The following is a 20,748-nucleotide window of genomic DNA, read 5'->3' on the forward strand; positions in this document are numbered from 1 at the left end:
AGTAATTTACTAGTAAAAGGTACGTTAGAGAAAGGGCAGTAAACATACCATTAAAAGGTAGGTTACAGGTAAAGCGGTAACTACCATTGCAAAGTAGTTTAGAGACAGAGAAGAAATAATAATAATAATAATAATAAAAGGTAGATTAGAGAAAGGGCAATAATCTACAAATAAAAAGTAGGTTAGAGATAGGGCAGTAATCAACAAATAAAAGGGGGGGGGTCTATATTATGTGATCGAAGAATCTCTTCTTAGAATACATAATAATCGACACATATACAGTGAATGCTGTAAACCCCGAATGGCCATATGCTCAAATTTTTTCCTCAGGAAAAAATTCAGTTGGCCATTATCGGGAATTGCCCTTTTCTTCAATGTAGAGCAATCTCAGAGTTGGTATATTTAGTTAGGGTGGTCCTCCCACATCAGGGGGTGTGGAGAGCAAAGCCCTCCACTTAATTAGTGTTTTAAAGTTTGTTTTTTATTTTACAGCCACGTGAATATTTTCCTGAGGACGTGGTCATTTGCGGTTTACAGCATTCGCTGTATATGTGTCGTATATGTGTTGATTATTATGTGTTTGAAGAAAAGATTCTTCAATCACATAATATAGACCCAATAAAAGGTAGGTTGAAGATAGAGCAGTAATTTACCAGTAAGTGGTACATTACAGATAAGGCAGTAACCTACCAATGAAAGATATGTTACAGATAAAGCAGTCATCTACCAATAGAATGTATATCAGAGGTAGGACAGTAATCTGACCAGTGAAAAATAGGCTAAAGATAGATCAACAATCTAAATATAGGTTAGACAATGGTCATTAATCTACCAGGAAAAAGTAGGTTAGAAATTGAGCAGTAATCTACCAATAAAAGGTAAATAAGTCAGAGTGCAGTAATCTACTGATCTAGAGTAGGTTAGGGCTAGGTCAGTAATTCACTAGTAAAAGGTAGGTTAGAAGCAGAGCAGTAATCTTCAAGGCTGTGTAAATCTAAAGATGTCCTATTAAGTGTGACAGTTACTACCTGTCCTTAAAGAAGAATGCAAAATCGGGAAAATTAATGTACCTAGGACATACGGGTAGGATAAAAGCAGTCTAGCTGGGCCTGGATCCATTCCACAAGTAGACTGTATAGCTGAGGTCAGATGTATGACCTCTTTGTTGTTAGCATTGCAGAACTCTGCCTAGCATCATTCCAGTACTTTGGATAACTGTCCCACCAAAAAAGATAGGTTTGGGAGTAGATTAGACAGCTTTAGTTCATCTGCATAACCTGTCTTCCTTCAAGGCAGCACAAAGTTGAATTAATCCATCAGGTTTTGTTTGTCATCTTCAGAGTTTATTTTTGTTTTTCAGCTGGCAATGGTCCATGCATGTTGTGGGCAGTCTTTAAATGATTTGATGGGTGGCCTGGTTTGAAGAGTGAAGTAACCTTGTCTGATATGTCAGTCTGGAATACTATTAAGCAAATGAAACTTAGTGCTCTACATGTGGTCTATATGTGCTTCACATGAACACATAATTGAGTCACTCTCTTTTTTCTTGACCACCAGAAGCTGTGCTACTGTATTATACAAAATGCATCATAAAGTCATCAGTTAGCAAAAGGTGTGCTGGAACAAACTGAACACTTGACTGTCCAGGCTATGCAAACCCATTGGCTGATAAATAGCAAGCAAAACTGGTTGCAGTTTTGTGATTGACAGTATGGTGCCACTTCCATTTTTCCACCTTTCAAATTCTCACCTCCTGCAAACCCTCCTAGCCAAAACCCCAGCTATGAAAAAAATCTTAGTCACCTGATTCAGAACATCCACAGGTATGGAGTTAAACGATTTCTCCCCTTCAGTTCAAAAGGTGTGGACTCAGTTTAGTGTTGGTTTTAACTATCATATGTCTTGAATTAAATATTGTTGAACACACATGTTCCAGTGATTCTGTACACAAAACATACTGATATTAAATGGACACAACTTAAGGCAGCATATGGCAAGTACAGAGTGATATGCAGATGTTATGGGTCTTCCTCAATAAGTCTGATAGCAACAAAACATTGAGATTGTGGTTAATTTGTGTGAAGAAAGACAACCAATTTGTGGTTGCAATTAAAACCAAACTAGATTTAGGTCACATAGATTAGGGTTTGTTCTGAGCACTAACAAACCAGCATTGTTCTTCTTTTTAACCTAATGAAAACAGCACAGGAACTAAAACAAAACTCCATGATCTGAAAAGTGGAACTATCATACACATCAAGAGCGACAACATTTTGGAATCAATTTGAACATCACTTCCTCCTTTGAACTTCATCTTATGTTTGAAAAAACACATTTGATGCTTGTTCATCCTTCAAAATGCAATTATAAAGAAAGATAAATTCAATAAAGCAAAATTTGAATAAAACATGGCAAAGGGGATATAATTATACTGTACTTTACTCAGAAAAGCATGTCTTCCAGGAGTAGTCAAGTGTAGAGCTTTTTGAAAACTAAAGCATGTCCAAGAATTGTGCTAAATGGAGACATGAATCTCAACATGCTATAGGGAATATTATTGAGTACTTGGACCTGCTAAACTACAAATGATAAAAAACAAAGTGGTTTTGTAATTGCACACTAGTGAAACAAATGCTGCAGCTAGGTTCCATGAAACAGGGTAATGGATCCCTCACTATAGCCCAGATAACCTGGCTTGATTAGGAGTTCTGGGTACTAGAGAAGCTGGCAGGGTGAGTGGGAAATGACCAGCTATTGTCAGCTTGTCCATTATGGGGGATGAGTGAGGGGTGTCTCATAGATGTGTTTGTCTATTTTGGATCAGGGAACTCAGCAGAAAGTGTTTGTTTCCTAGTATGGCATGGCTGCCAGTGAAAGACAAGGACTTACTATAGAGAGCATAATTCCAAGGCTGCATCTACTGCACAATGTGCGCAGAAGTAGTTTCTGACAAACACACAAAGGGGAAGTTAAGTGAATAAAATAAAATAGTAACAGTCCATTACCACTTGATTTGTACTCCTAACAAGTAGATAAGCAACCAGAATAGGGGAATGAACAGGTCAGGGGAGCCATAAGATTGGCTGGGTCCAAAAATATGTTGCAGTGCACTGTTGCTCTATATAATCATTTCAAATTATGAATATTTCAAGCATTACAGTTTATTGTGATGAGCATGTCTACTTTTAGGTGCTACATGTTGCAATAAATAATATAGGTACAGTCTAATGTTTGAGATAAACTCACCTCAAGCATAGCATTTAAAACTATTTGATGTAGTTTTAATGATGTGTAAGTTAAGCTGAGGACATTTGATGTGACATCTGGTATCTGGAAGAATTTCCAGTATATGAGATTTTTTTATGTAACATTTTGATATATAATTAAGCATGTATAATATGGGCATACTGATCTGTAGCAACAATGAAAGAATCAGGCAAAAGTGTAATCTGTTTTGTGACTACTTAACATTCAGCAGTCTAGTTCGTCCTTCATTTACCTTAATAAGTTTTTCCAACATCATTCAGTGTACCTCACAATGAAGAGCTCCTTCTTACTATATACTTTTATTTTATGAACCTGAATTAGTCAGTTTCTTTATGCTGTTTCTAAATGCAATGCACTTCTTTGGCGATGCATATGAATTTAAAATTTATTTTCCTCTGCTTCCTCTTGTTTACTGGTTATCTTTTCTGTGTTATACACAGTGGGTGTACAGTTGTATATGTTATGCAAATATGTATGCATTTTATTTTTACCTTCCTGTGGTGGTACACAATACACTGGTCCTGCTTCATCAGATTCAAATGAAGAGAAGGAGCCATCAGATGCCCAACCAGTAGAGGGAGGCTCGATGAAGCTATGGTTGAAGTTCAATTCAGCATCATGATGTGAAACTAGAAGAGCAATACAAGTTGTCATTAACAAAGAGACAAGAACTCAGCATCATGATGTGACACTAGAAAAGTAACATGTTATCATTAGCAAAGATACAAGAACTCAGCATCATGATGTGACACTAGAGAAGTTACAAAAGTTATCATTAGCAAAGATACAAGAACTCAGCATCATGATGTGACACTAGAAAAGTAACGTTATCATTAGCAAAGATACAAGAACTCAGAATCATGATGTGACACTAGAAAAGTAACATGTTATCATTAGCAAAGAGGTAAGAACTCAACATCATGATATGACAAATACATAAGAGGCACATGCTAAAGCCAGCAAAGGCTGTCTTACCTCTAAACCTCTGAGCATTACAAATCATAGCACTATCCCTTGGTAATGATTGCAGAGGGACAGAAAGAAGAGCACTTTGTTATTTTTCATAATAGACATTCTTCCTATACTATACCCCATATAGTAAATGAGGGGACTCTTTATATAGGCGTAGCTTATTTATTGAATAAGGCATGTCTCCATAATCAGGTCAGATGACTTTTTGAGGAAATCAGTAAATCTAGAAAAAGCAAGGTTGAATCTATAGGCCAAAGTCATAGTGCTGTGCCTAAGTCATAGCAGCTAATAGATATGAAGACTGGCATTATCAGCAATTATAGCAGATACAGACCAAATCCATACAAATTACAAAGTCTGTTGATCTTTTCCAAAAGTGAATGTTCCAGGTAGGAGTAAACCCCCTTATAACTTCCACAAGGAACATTCAGTATTGAAGCATGAGTAGCCATACAGTTCAATAGTTCAAAAATCCATCACTGATTGCCCATAACTAGGCATCCTTATTGCTGCCACATTAAAATAAGTCTACCCCTGGCAGAAACACACTGATTGCCCATACTTATGAACCCTTTAATACTAACACACTATCACTGACAACTAAAAATGCAACAAACTGATAACCTGGGTTATTTAAATTTGAAATGAAAACCAAATACTATTATGACAGTGTTGTACAGAGAGGTCTATTCTGAATGATTACCTTTAAGTGCAGGATGAAAATAATATTTATAGACAAAGGGCTCAGTTGCAATACACAAAATTCAGCATGTGATAGAACATGAACCGTGAAAAATCATCTGCTGACAGCAAAATAATATGAACACACAAATGGCAAATCGTGTATACCTAATAAGTGATAGCTTATTCACTCCAAAACACCTACATGTAAATGTGACTTCTCACAGTCAAGTCACAAAGGGCACTCAGCAGTGTGACTCACATATCTTTCTGCACACTAACAATTAATAAATATTAACCAACGGAAGCACAGATACTAACACAAGTTAATGCCATCACAGTCATATGTGCAGTGAGCAACAATGAAACTCACACATGATCAGCACTTAAGCACATACTCACAACTCGTACAGTATATAGTGGACTTTGTCATGCAGTGGCATTTTTGCAGGTAGATAGACTGTGCAGTAAGATTCATACACATAAGCATAAAACACAATCCACACAGTGACCACTTACTATATGGTATGATCTTGCCATAACAGAGCATGTAAACTCGGACATACATGACAATATAAAGCAGTGTTTATAGCAACTAGGCAGCACGTGTTATCATGGGCCTTGGCAAGATGTAACCAGGTGCTGCAGACAGGTGAGTAGCCATATGTTACTTACAGCTGCACTGGTATTTTGATTCATTAAAGGGACAAAAAGGGGTGGTGCACACGAAGACAAGGAAAAGGGGATGGCCAAACAAAGAATCAGTCAAAAGACCAATATATATATATAAGAGAGTGCAGAACGAGAGAAAGGAGGGAAAGTCCTTATTTGTTCACAACTTATCTTCTTTACAACCCCCCGAATTCAACACCTCCTATTTTATTTTTTGCCTAAAATTGTTATCCTAAGACACCAAATTGTGTTGTCTGTCAAATTATCCCTTTATGTCTTAAAATTATATAATTGTCCTCGATCTCTTCTTTTCACTTTTCTTTATGTGTGCATTGCTTTAATCTTTCTGTTGTGTTGCTGCATTTCTCAATATTGTGTAACTATGAAGTGAACTTTATATTTTAATTTTACACAAGACTTCATTGTACTCCTTTGAAACTCTTATCTGTCTATGGCCCAGATCATGGCTGAAAAGGGTGCTTAGATCAGCCCACTTACCCAGTTAACAAACTTAAACAAGTAAAATAAAATAAAATGGAACTTCTTTTTTTTTTCTTTCTTTCATTCTTTCCTTCTACGGGAGAAGGGAAGAGACGTAAGAGTAGAAGGGAAAGCAGTGTAGGAAAGGGGTTAGGATAGTGAGTAAAAGCAAACAAAAAAACACAGCATGGTACAGACAAATGGGTGGAAATGAACACACCAGAATGTAAAAATATGAGATGAACAGCGAGGGAAGACAAATGGTGATGGGGAGAGATGGAAATATGAGTGGTATGAAGTGTTATATAAGATAAAGTCATACATGGATGGGAATATGGTGGAGTACAAGCAACTTATGTTTCATCAGAACTCCATCCCATCACAGGAGGAAACTGTATTAGGACACCTTGAACTCCCCTATTTTAGACTCCAGTGATATGTCCCCCACACACTGTATGTAAACGGATATGTCTTTATGTTCCTAATCACATGTGTACACAATGATGACTGAAACTCATTCCACAGTTCCTCCTGTGTGGTAAATGTGGCAATGTCTGACACACATTATTGCTCAACTATTTATTTTTATTAATATTTTGTGGACTGGGTTAGTCTCACTAGGCTAATGGCCTCTTCTCAAGGGAGACCTAAGGTGGCATTTACACTACTAGGAGAAATTTTGCCAGGGCATCAGGGAACTTCTCCTTTGCTTTTCGATAAGTGCCATGGGATCTTTTACATCCACATGAGCTAACACCAACTCAGGCAAATGAGGCCTTGGTTTAACATCCCATCCAAAGGATGACACACTTAGGAGTATAGCACCCTCCCTTATGCTGCACTGCAGAGTCACAAATCCATTAAACAGGTGTGGGGATAGAACACACAGTCTTCTGCACCAAACGTAACTGTGCTTCCTCTTGCACCATCAATATTGCTGACAAGCATACTCTGATCTCTAGATTGCATGTATCATGTTTGCTCTGTGTGACACTGCATTGTCACTGTGTGTTCATCAGGGACCATGCATCTGTACTAGACATTGCCACTTCACCTGCCGTACTGTGTACTGCACCTGTCGCTGGTTGCAGATGATGGTTGTAGGCTGACAGATGTTGCTGTTCCACTACACACTTATGAGATGATACCATTGGTCTGCTTTTCCTTTTGACCACAGGTATGCATAGTCTGATCATACCAGTGTTCTAGGGTTGTTCAGCCTGTCTTTTCATCACCATATTATGGAACATACAACATGCTATGAGCATATTGTAGGCTGTTGTAGGATCATGCTGGAATGCTCAATGACATGTCAAGGCAGCAGAAGCAGGCTTTGAAGAGGTTGAACACATGTGCTCTATCACATTGGTGATTTGTGTATGTGCAGTGATAAACTGACATTTAGCCACAGTCTGTGGGAAGTGTGCTCTATATGGGTGTCATAAGCCAGGGGTCCCATAGGTATCAGCTTCACCTGCAACACAGTATGCATATGGGGGGGTTACTGCATATTGACACATTAGAAATATAACTATTTGTGTTAACATTAGCAAGATTGCCTACATTTTCCAACTAAATGACCCTATGAAACTTCACTATGCAGAAAGTAGCAACACAGATGACATGTGTGGCAGATGTGTGAGTCATGTGAACTGCCTGGGTAATATACAAACACAGTAGTTATGATCCCACATGTATCACACACTGCCTGACATTTCATAGAATGGTAGTCCTTTCTGTTTACAAACCTTTGTGGTTGCAAGTCATGTGGGGATTTTATTGCTATGTTTACAATATGCAGTACCCAGTAACTTAGAGAGGTGAACAGGGTTATAAAAGGCACTCATAGGGTTAGCTCTCTCCTGTAGTGCACTAAGAAACTATGCACAATCATTCACATATAGAAGCATTAGACTAAGACCTGTGATTAATCAGCATGTCTTCAATTTACCTCTGAATGTTTCCTATAGCTAGTATGGAAAGAGCTATAAATACCTTGGTTTCCACAGATGTAGGAAGACCATGCAGTCCTATTAATTTAGCGTGTGAGTAATGTATATCAGCGTCAACGTGTACATTGTCCTAATCAACTCTGAAGCAATTGATAAGCTCCTTATTAGTGAATCTGTAATAAGGCAGCTGCTGACAGTATCTTTTACATTGGTGCCAGATGGCACCAAATACATATTGATAAGAATTGGTAGCACTAAGGACACTGCTGCAGGAAAGCTGCTGCAACAGTCACCATTCTTGCTTAATGCAATGACATTTTTGCTGTGCTTTGCTTGTTAAAAACAGTTGCACAATCTCCTCTGTAGACGACTATGAATAGAGAACATGTTCATCTTGCAAACATTTTAACATCCAGCATGGATAGTTCAATGTATACAACATCATACATAGCTGATTGATAAGTAGGTGTGGGTGGTACAATCAGAGGGTCTGCCAATACCATAAAGATATGTTTTCTAGTTCTGATGTCATACACAGCTTTCCACCCCAATACCTTAATGCTGTAGTGACATTTCCTAGTAAACATGCATACATGTGTAATGAATCATTTGTGATAAGTAACCTTTGTGATAAGTAACCTTCATGGTTCTCAAACTAACTGAATGTATACTAGGAATTGACTAGGGAACTACTTTTAGAAGAATGACACAGAGCATCAACACTGCCTGGTACATATTGTCTTCTGCCTGTATCTGTTTGCGTGCTCATCAACTGCCTCTGTCATATCTTATTCCATGGAGACAGTGTACACACTACTTGCCATAATAAATGTACATACCACTTATGGGTGTAACCAGTTAGTACTATGTACGCCATGGCATATACTTATCAAACTGTATTTATTTATTTATTCAGCATAATGAGCTGGACTAAAATGACATATATATATATATATATATATATATATATATATATATATATATATATATATATATATATATATACTACACGTGTGTGTAGGCACATCTATCATGCTTTATGATTACATATTTTGTTTGTTTAGCTTGAGTGGATGGCTATTTTTTTTCTTTTCCTTACATCTACACTTGCAGAAGATGGGCACTATACTTGTGGGCATGAACTACATTTTCAGTGGATGAACTAATTCCAAAATTCTTGAATATGTCCCATGAAGTACAGTCTGGATGCCCCCATGCTGAATGATGTATGAAACAATGAACAGTGTGTTTTTGTATGTTACACGTGCTGCACCATAAACATTGTTGTGCATATAGCATGGTGCATGCATGTCTAGTGTATGTTGTGAAATGGACATGCCTGATGGGCAGCTGTCTGTCAAGTTGGACAGCTAAGGGCAGTCAATATCTACTAAAAATGTCAACACGTTGCTGTGCAGCAATAGACACACAGGCTTGTATGCTGCCTGCCTGTATCAATGTACTTTCTTTCTGTGCACTTCACAGCGCATTGTTACTACGGGGAACATAGGTATCAAACTGTGCCCTCTGAGTTTGAGTAAATCCAAGTCTTTTGGGTTTCTAATACCATGACAGGAATGGACCCCCTACCTAAGTCAGGGCATAATTAAAGTTCATGAAATTAGTATTTTTTCAGTCTAAAAGTGTTCTTCACAACACCTGCAATATGCTCAGAACCGACTCCTTCTATAATTCATAAAGAGTTACACGTCTTGGTAGCATATCTAAGCACAACTGTAGATTTCTTATTAGACTCATTGTTCTTGCTACTATTGGAAATGTCTGGATATTTTTCTTCCCCATTTCTCTCACTTCTGCATGAAAATCCTGATATTTTATTACTTTGTGTCCCTCTGTATATAAGACACTGTAATCCCTTGGTGTAGCAATTTCAATGATCAATTCTACTTTTATTTTTTTCATGGACTACTATATCTCTATATCTGGTTTTCTTGCATCTATTTTTTGAACTGCTCGTAATGGGTGATCCCATATGATATGCATTTCATTATATAATGCTTTATGGTTCATGTTTCCAATGCTTCTCAGCTACCTCTGTAGCAGTGTTTGCACAATCCATAATGCAATACTCTTGCAACACTATTGTGCCTTTCAGTGTACAAGCTTTCTGTCATGAATGTATCACACCCAGCAAAAAGATGTGTGACTGTTTCCGATTCTTTTTTGCAGAACCTACATTTGTCTGTTTCTCCCACGCTCAATGGACTTTGTAAATCAACTTCTAAGTAGTCCTGTATCCTGGGCTGTCATTATTAATGTTTCATTTTTTGGTTTCAAGTCACATCTCCTTAACCATTCCTTTATCAAATCCTGATCAACATGAAGTTGTTCCAGGATTTCTCTATACTTGCCACGATATTTATGGCTTTTCAGCATTTCTTTCCTTCTCATCTGACCTTTTCCTTATATTCCTTTTTGGCACATTCAACTACTGTCTAATTTCTGTCTACTTCTGGTTTGATTTCTATTCCTGTTTGACACTGGAATGCTTCTGATAAACTAAGCAGAGATGTCATCTTAGACCTCCTATCATCATGTTTTAAAACTTTCTCTATGTTTGGATCTGATGAGGTCAGTAGATATGTATGCAGTTCCATGACTGCAGATCTATACATGTAAACAGCTTTAAGGAGGCCCATACCTCCTTCTGACCTTTTTCAATCATATTATGTACTGATTTTTAACTAATCTGGACACAGCCACATATTGTTTTAGGAAGGGAAAGCCTTTTCTGTGAGTGTTACATACCAGCAGTTGTGTGTGACATTTAGGATGAGAACTTTAAAATGGCTGATTTAGGAATGTGTGAGTACTGTATTCATTGGTGAAGCAGGGAGGGGGGATTGTCAATGTTCGTTAGAACCCAGTTGTTATCCACTAATGCTTTTAGTAGCAGAGAACCTCCCAACTTCTTTCCTCATTTTCTCTGTTGCCAAACTAAGTTTCTGATACTATTCTCAACATATCTGGTAGTATTACATCTCCTTCTTACACAAATTGTTTTTCTCTGCCATGATTTTTGTATCAAATCCTCCATAATTCTATATCAATGTTCCTTTGTTTCCTTATTTATTTCACTAAGGTGCTTCCTTCTTAAAACCTAACATCCCAAATAACTGCCCAAATAACTGCCATTTCTAACTCTTGTATTTTAGCCTGATATCTCCTTAGTATATCAGTGAAATCTAGAAAGGGGGGCTGCCTGTTCTCCGCTCTGTCCTGGATGCATTACTTTCCACACTCTTCTGTCAAGAGTAAGCAGTCCTCTGTTTCAACAATTACAGGACATGCATATTAATCAGTGGAAATCCAGTATGTATCTGGGATCCTGTCATCAATTTCTTAAATCCTTTTTCAGTACTAAGCCTAATGTTAAAATACGAAATGCTACCAAAGAATTAATTTCTACCCCTCCTTCTCTTGCCTCTCTGACTTTTCACATTGTTCAGCTACAAACATCACACATTCCTTTATATGGTCTGCTTTCTTCCCTTCCATTCAGTTTTAAATCAATGATGCAGAGAAAAGATTTTTCATTACCAGAAGGCTTTAAGTATAGCTGAAATCTCCCCAAGCATATCCTGTACTGAGAACTGTTCAAATTAAGCAGAGATTCTTTATAGAAACCCCTTACTCACATTACTCACTACTTCGTACAGTTTCAAGTGTGCTGCAATATGACCTTAGCCTAATGTTCCACTCCCACCTCCACCCTAGAGCAAATATGTTTTTCTATCTAAAATATTACAGAATGTTATCTATGAGCAAATCTGTGTGTGTGTGTGTGTGTGTGTGTGTGTGTGTGTGTGTGTGTGTGTGTGTGTGTGTGTGTGTATATATATATATATATATATATATATATATATATATATATATATATAAAGCTAAAGCCCCACTTGACCATCTAAAATATCGTCAACTCAGGAATAAAATCTATTTTACTAGATAAAAAAGCTTCTACCAAAATCTTCTACAAAAACACTAAACCCTCAAAAGTTCTGGGCAGGCTTAAATCAACTACTTCATCCAGATCATTCTACCACCCCAACCCCGGCTAACCACACCCATAGTTCCCCAGAGACCATTGTTGGCGCCTATAATAACTTTTTTCACTGAAACAATCCAATCCCTAGCAAATCAACTAACCCCCACAAACTTAAACCACACCCCTAATCTACCCACTAATCACCCCCAATTTAGCTTCCAACCGATATCCACTAGTTTTATTAAAACACTTATAAACAAACTAAAACCTACCACCCTCGCTGCTGACCTCCTCCCTGCATAGTACCTACAAATAGCTGCAGATGCCATTGCATATCCCATATCTATCCTAATCAACAGAACCTTATCCAATCCAGTGGTTCCAGTCCTACCTGACTGGTAGACAACAGGCGGTCCTATGGCAGGGCATACTCTCCAGCCAGCTACTTCTCACACTTGGTGTCCCTCAAGACTCCATACTAGGTCCACTACTCTTCTCTATTTTTATCAACAACCTTCACACTGTTATCCCTAAAGCTACCTGTATTCAATATGTAGACGATTCCACTCTGATCTCCTCAGACACCTCCCCATCCAAACTGCAAATCCTAACCAAAATACATTTAACACTATTGAGAACTGGCTCGCCAACCAACGCCTACTGCTGAACATCAATAAAACTAAACTTCTACTCTTCACCCCCACTAGCAGATCTGCCACACTTTCATTCTCTGTCACGTCTAACAGTGGTACCAATATCTTCCCAGACAAACACACCAAACCTCTAGGGGATATCATAGACAATAATCTCAAATTTGACTTACAGGTCAACAAAACCATACAGACCATCAATAAGAAGCTTGGATCACTGTATAGAAACAAGACATTTTTAACCCCACTGGCTAGGACTGTAATCGCTGGGTCACACCTACTCTCTACTCTTTTATATGCCTTGCCTGTACTCTCAAACCTCAACAAATCTGAACTAGGTAAGCTGTTCCATAGCTACAACCATATTGCCAGATTCACCATGGGCTCCACCTATAGAACCCATCACTGCCAGAACCTGAAACAACTAGAGTGGCTAGAACTGCCTAGCTTAATTCAATTCAATCATCTCTTAATAGCGCACAAAATTCTGCACCACCCTGAGGATATCCCCTCACTTATAAATATTATTAAGCCATACAGCAACCTGAGATCCCTACATTCAGCCAACAAACTACTGGTCCAAACCCAGAAAGCTAATAACTCTGCTGGTGAATCCCTGTTTGCCAACTTTGTTGACAAAACCTGAAATTTGTTGCCAAACTATATAACCCTACAATCCTCCAAAAGTCTCTTCAAAAAAAACCTCAAACAGTATCTCAAAGTGAACTGGCTTTGCCCATGTACCAACCCTGATTAAGTTATAAACTGAAAGCATAATCTGTAAATATCATAACATGCAACTACATCACCAAGCTCTATATCCAATCTGACGTCTCTTGCTTTTAATTGTGTCTGTCCATGAGAATTGTGAGTCCCTACTAGGGAACACTACTAAGCCATTGTACATAATCACTTTGTTTTATATTTTATATTTTCTAATGTTATCCAACTTCTTGTGTAACCTATGTAACTTTGTCTGTTTGGAGCTTTTCTCCCCAGGCCTCCACTGAAAATGGACATGTATCCAGTCCGACTACTCTGGTAAACAAATGTAAAATAAAATTATATATATATGTGTATATACACATATATATATATATATATATATATATATATATATATATATATATATACATATATATGTGTAATCTCAGACTTGTTACATATAATTAACAGGGGGTGTGCCCCCAGCAACAATGGTTGTTATTTTGTTTTTGTTGGTTGTATAAGGCAAGGATTTTACTTGTGCATGTATAGTTGAATGTGCTTCCATTGTCAACCTTTTGCCGTCGATGTTCTTGCTGTCAACATTGTGGTGTGCAAATTCCATATAAGGTTAGGGTTGCCACACATGAGTAAAGAGGTTAAGGGGTGTTCTTCTCCTTGCTCCCCCTTACTCGTGTGTTAATCCTAACCCTACCCATATCCCTGTCCCTAACACTAATCCTACACATTATGTAATTAAAAACTCTTTCCATAACAGTACCACCAATCAAGACAAAAGGACACAGGACATCCTGAACACCAATCAAGCACACTAAATCTGTCCCCTTACCAAACCCTGACCCTAACCCTAGCCTGTGAATACTCACATATGCATACTATGTGCTAAAATGCAGGCTTGCATATTTTCAAAACCACCACCTTTTCAGTCAATTATTCCTTTTTCCTTTATACTCCTACATAGCTACACTCTATAAAGCTTGAATTCAAATGAATGCGATTCTCACAAATGTGCACTGACTCATTTCTATATTCACTCTGTTATGGTCCTTCATTTGTGTTTCTCACATATGTATATTCTACCAAATGAATAACAACCATATATAACATCCTTACTGATTAAATTGCTTCCATCCTAAAAACAGTACAGTTAGAGTAATCTATCTATTAGCCAATCAGATTTTGATAAATATGGAACAGTATTTTCTGTCTGGGGCAACCTTTTTGGACTTCAGAAGGGGTTTTGAAGGTGTTGGTCATTGTTTTTTGGGTTCATGGTGTCTTTCTAAGCTTACAACAAAGGGGACTATTGAGAAGCTCAGCCACATCAAGCAATACTGGATGGACAGTGTCGCCCAAAAGCAGATTTTCTTACATATCTCAAATAAAAATTTGTGATCACCCATCTAGACTTGTAGACTGGTTTTCAAGGTTGGCAGAGTAGTACTGCACTAAATATAAAAGGACAGCTTATTCCAGAAATGGGGAGGATTAGGGAAGGGTACCTGTCATGCCATATGGTGTTGTTGATGGGGCAGTTAGGCTTATGTTTTTAGAATAAGTATTTGCTTTATCACTGATTCTATTTTGATAAAGGAATTCAGAGAGTGCTAGCTTATTCATAATGCAGAAGGCTAAGCAGAATAAGCCCTATGAGCCTGCATGTCATTGAATAGAAGGATGGGATATTAGTCTATCAAAGTAGCTAAGAGTACAGAGGCCTGAGGTCCTTTTGGTGAGAAAATATTGAGGTCTTTCAAGTTCATTTAGGTGCTCAGTGAGGTGTATGACAGCAGGGCCATTATATACAGGACAGGCCCAATGTGGGAGAAATAAAGTGGGACTACAACTTCTTTAGACCTCTTGAAGATATTAAACAAGATATGTTTTCAAAGTAAGAATAGTTTTGTAGCTATAACAGAGATGTGATAGTCAAAGGAGGTATGTTATCAACATTGGTACTCAACTACCTTATGATTGTGTCAGATTTAAATAGGACAGTATCTGTATGGTGTGTGGGGGTGATATTAAATTAAATTAAATATTCTTTGCACCGCGGGTAAGTGCATGAGAACACAACACGCATTTGTTTAATGCTTTCTGGAGATTATGAATATCAAAATGGGATTTCATAATCACCCTTATTGCAGTCATCAGCAAACTTGTTTACTTTTATATATTCTTTTCTAAAAACTTTCTCACGTATAACTTTCTGAGAATGTGATTTGTTGATTTTCAAATTACATAAACAGACCATTTCTGGTTTCAGTAAATAATTCCTGAATTTAGTGCATTTACCAAATAAGCTCCTTAGGGAACTCCTACTATTATCTGATTTTGGTACACGTATCAAAGTTGTGCCCCAGAAAATGGTACTGGAACCACTATTATTCCCTTTAAACTGTGGTATAGTGCCCCCTAGCAACCACTGTGGGTGTTTTGGAGCTTTGGTGGTGGGGTATACCAGGAGGAATCACACATACACATGCCCAGAATGGAAGAGGCCACTCCCTTTTCACATTTGTCAAAGTAATAGAGGTATCTGAATCTAAGTGAGAGATTCTGGCTGGGTTTGTTGTAAGAACAGGCACCTACCTCTCAGAGTGATGAAATAGTATGTCCTAGAGTAGAGACTCTTGGGGAGAAACTTTGCCCATGAGAACCAGAGGCCTGTGATAGATGAACATGAGTAGTTAGACTTAAGCTTTTAACATCCTAGTTTGACTTAAGCTGCATAACAAGGACTATAAACTGTAAACTGTTGTTTTCTTTTGAGATTTTTGATTTGGTACAGCTTAATGCAGAGTTATGTTTGCTTTTCTAAAATAACCTTCATGTTGGATACCTCATTGGAATAAAGTGCATAAAGAGTAGTCTCCAATGCTTGCTGAATGCTATGCTAGTAGAAAATAAGGGCAAACACAAGTAAAAAACAAACAAAACTGAGAAATATCTGGTGGCATAGAGGGATAAAGCCTGACTGTGGACAAGGCAACCCATGTTCAATTAGCAGCTCAGGCACTTGATGGAGTCTGGCTGTGGGGATGGGCTTGAGTATCCACTACTAACTTGATGTGGCTTTCACTCACCACTTGGGTGACATTTACCGGAGGTTGCTAGATGTTGCTCAAGTCTATCAGCATGCACTTACAAAAGTGCAACAAGAATGAAAACTTTATTAATATGATACAGGAAGAAAACAGAAAGTTATGTTGCAAAATGGATGAATAAAATGATGTATTCTCCAGCTATCCATTAAGTACAAAAGTATAGAGGCAGAAAATAAAGTCCAAGGTTAATCTTTGGAGGAATCAAACAGTAAATTAAAACAATGTCTTCCAACCTTTGATTCAAATTCTGAGCTGATACAAGAAAGTCATACTGGTATTAACAAACCTGCAAAAGGAAAATACACCAACCTTCTGAAACTGAGATAGACGACTAATATATAGAACAGCAAAGACATTCATATTATAAATTCCATAGAAACAACTGAAGAGAATTGTAGTGAAGACCAAATTTGCATACCTGGTAGTTTCATAGATCATATGACTAGAGAACCCAGAGCTACAGAATCAACCCCAGTTAAATTGGGAGTGTAAAGAGTGCCTGAAATATACTTTATACTGAGTATATTTCAGTCATGGAGACTAAATCACCAGACTCACCACCGCTTGTGTGAAATATGGAAGAAAACTCAACAAACAAACAAACAAACAAGCAACTAAAATACATCTTGTGGAACAAAAACATGTCATGTAAACTGACAATATACTAAACAGATAAATCAAAACCAGTAAAAACAAGTATCTTCTGTATCATATAGTGTATGAGTAAAGCAGTGATATATTTTTCAGACCCTTGTATGATATGAAAAGAATAAATTCCATCACAGAGAACTTTTGCACAATCAGCAGCTAAGATTTAGCATTATAATCATGCTTTATTAACAGAACTGAAACCAGTATTATGAATCTGCTGGTTATAAAAATGCACCAAAAATATAATTCTCAACCTGATAACCTAGAAAATCATACCCATGAAAGAGAGGATTACATATGTTCAAAAGTGACTGCAGTGCTATACTTGTCATCAGGTTGGACATATTGCCAAATCATGTCTGAACTGGAAAGGATATAAGGAAGAGAAATAACCTTTAGCAGTGTGTTTGTGGACCAGCAGAGGTTAGATCTCATTGGCCAGTGCTGTTCACCCCCACAGGTATGAGCTGGGGTGGGTGAGGTAGGATAGTATCCCCTAGTGACTGCTGTGGGGGACTGTGGATTTATAGTGTTGAAACATGCTGGGAGAAAGATTACACACACACACACACACACACACACACACACACACATGCGTGCACACACACAAACGCGTTCACACACAAGCACACATACATACACAAACTGAAAAACAGAAGCTGGTTAAACACACAAACTCAGTAAGCACCCAAATGATGCCAATCTAGCAATAATAAAGACTACAGCACACAAAAATAATTTAGCACTTTTGTTCACTTTACTTATGGAACAACTTCTTCTTGGAAGAAAGCGCTAAATTATTTTTGTGTGCTGTGGTCTTTATTATTGCTGGATTGGCCTCCACACACATACACACACCCACACACCCTAAGAGGAGAAGGTCAGGTCCCATTATTATAAAAATGAAGGGCCAGATACATTAGCCTCTCAAGTAAGAGTGTGATTTGAACCTGTAGGAGAAACTCTGGAAGAATTTGCTGTGGGAAAAGATATCTGCATCTTTTGGTAAAAGAACTATATGACCAGCAGTAGAGACTGTCAGGGAATCATGGCCAGAAATCTTTACCCAAAAAATTCACAGAGTACCAGAAATCAAAGACCTGTTTGAGTAAGAACATGACCAGCTCGACTTAAGATGGAGTGCAGGGGTGATAAACTGTAAGTTGTTGGTTGTGTTGTAGCTGGCATAACTTAATGCAGAATTATTCTTAATATTTTAAAATGACCTTTATGTTGGACACCTCATTGTTAATAAAGTACACTTTAATTAAAGAGCATTCTCCAGTATGCATAAATAACATTTGCAGGGATCTACTAAATGTTAATTGCATTCCCAATGCAGATGACATAGTCATAGTGAATATACATACATCTTGTCATAACCTGCTCACAACTTTGTTTTTTGGAAAGCCTGGAACTGATTAACCATTGCCAAACTATAAAGTCATACTACAAAAGCAATAGTTATGTGTTTTGGCTCTGTCCATGGATTATCAGTGTTAGACCCTTAAGGTTATCCTCTTCCTTTTGTTATCAAATAAAAATATCTGAGCCTACTTCTAGATCAACATTTAACCAGGCAAGAGTATACAGGAAAATTATTCTGACAAAGTACTTCACCAACTCAAGTTTGATTACACACTCTCTGTCTATTTACTTTGAGGGCAACAAATACCATTGGTAGAAATATGTTTATCCCAAGACTTAAATAAGTACTCCAAGTTGTCACCCAAATACCTTCCTGCAATGCTTCTTTAATCCAGAAAACAATAACAGCATACTAAGGTTCATTCATCTGTCAAACAGTAGAGAACATCACTGTCTGATCCTAAAGAAAGCTAATCAGTTGACAACCACTGGAAGATTCCACTTACAATTAAACTTTTACTTTTAAATTAATTAATGAATCTTAATGTCCTGTGTTAAGAACCAAACTTAACATCAAGGTCCTAATTCTAAAAGACTTGCTCTCAGTATAAGTGATTTACTTTGATGTAAGCCTGCTTTATAGATAGGCCTTACAGCGGAGTAAGTCACTTATACTGAGATCAAGTCTTTTGGAATCCAGTCCCAAATGTCTCTCATAGTGCTTACTATGTAGGCTTTATTATAACCAAGCTACTGGTGAAAGAGCATTTACAAAAATTGCACAATCAGCCTGGAATTGTATTTCATCAAATAAACTGAACCTGACCACATATAACATTTTTACAGCAATAATTAAAAAAATATATATCTATCTGAGCAATGCAAATGTTCCTGCTTCAAACACTTTCTTCTAATCTTTTACTAAATGTAATTTGCTGTTTTGCCAGTGAGTGATTCCCTACTCCAGTTTAAAGGCTTCCTTTCCAAGCGATCTTGTAAAGTGAAATTAGGGAACTCTGTCTGTACTGAAGCACAATCAATTAAAGGTGCCTCTCAAGGATTCATCCTCACACCTCTTCTTTTCCCCATATTCATTAATAAACTCCCTTATGACCAACCACACATTCCAATCATAGTATATGCTGATGACATGGCTATCTTCAAATCCAATCAGTCACACAACAGGAAACAAACTCAACTCTCAAATGATCTATATTCACCCAACCAAACATTTTTATAACACAAGTGCTTACTAAACCCCTCTAAAACAAAATCAGTGCTATTCAACACACACCAAAGGCTCAACAAAGCTCCTGAGACACTTCATATCACAGATATAAACAGTTTCCACACAGGAACAACTACCTCATACAAATGCTTGGGCATTTGGCTTGAACTTTCTTTCTTTATTTATTTTACATTTGTTTACCGGGAAAGTCCAACTGGGCCAAAGGCCTTTTTTCAGCGGATGCCCGGGGAGAAAAGCTCCACAGCAAATAAAAACACATTACAGAAATAACACATTGCAAATAAGCAGACATTATAACAAACAAGTAATTGAATACCAGTATTTAAAAAATTGCAATTACAATATTACAAAAATCATTAAATAGGTTATATTAAGTAGCGTGTTCTATAAAAACAAGGAGTAAATCTAAAATGAATTCAGTAGTGGAGAAGGATAAGTTAAACAATTTGGATGCAAAACAGTACACAACATTTGAGAAAAGACATGACTTATCAATTGCTGGATATTATGGTATTGCTGGTACAACTAGAGGACATAGAATGAGTAAGACATACATTAGAACTGTACCAAAAATAGCTGATTATTGATCCTGTTTTCCAAACCTGTATGAGACTTATTTTGCAGTCATTATTTGGTCACTATATCACAGGATGAATACTGAGAGAGAATGGTGTTAGATGAGGAGCTAAAAATGAATAGATATAATAAGAATTAAGAGGGGCATGGAAATAGTGAAGTTGTTTGATAGAGGTGGAAATAAATATGCTCAGTCTGGCTTAGAGCAGGAGCAGAACCAGCTGTTAGTTAGGTGTTGCCTAAGTAGTCGTTTAAATTTTGATATGTTTGGAGTGTTTAGCGTTATCTGAGGCATGGAGTTCCAGGTCCTGGGTATTTGTTTGGAGAACACAGCATCACTGTGACTGTTATTGGACTTGGTTACATTAAGTTAGAGTTTGTTGGAGGATCT

General features: G+C 37.4%; 1 protein-coding gene across 1 annotated transcript in view; it reads right to left on the minus strand.

Moving 5' to 3' along the window:
• SCARF1 (scavenger receptor class F member 1) overlaps positions 1-20,748 on the minus strand; it is a 509,524-nt gene that overhangs the window by 29,290 nt on the left and 459,486 nt on the right. Inside the window, exon 10 of the mRNA XM_044054355.1 lies at positions 3,759-3,896. Coding sequence (XP_043910290.1) covers positions 3,759-3,896 — 138 coding nt within the window. The remainder of the gene's footprint in view (positions 1-3,758; positions 3,897-20,748) is intronic.

The sequence above is a fragment of the Protopterus annectens genome, chromosome 13.part0 (genome assembly GCF_019279795.1).
Source record: "Protopterus annectens isolate FY-2018-M chromosome 13.part0, PAN1.0, whole genome shotgun sequence".
Taxonomy (NCBI): Eukaryota; Metazoa; Chordata; order Ceratodontiformes; family Protopteridae; genus Protopterus; species Protopterus annectens.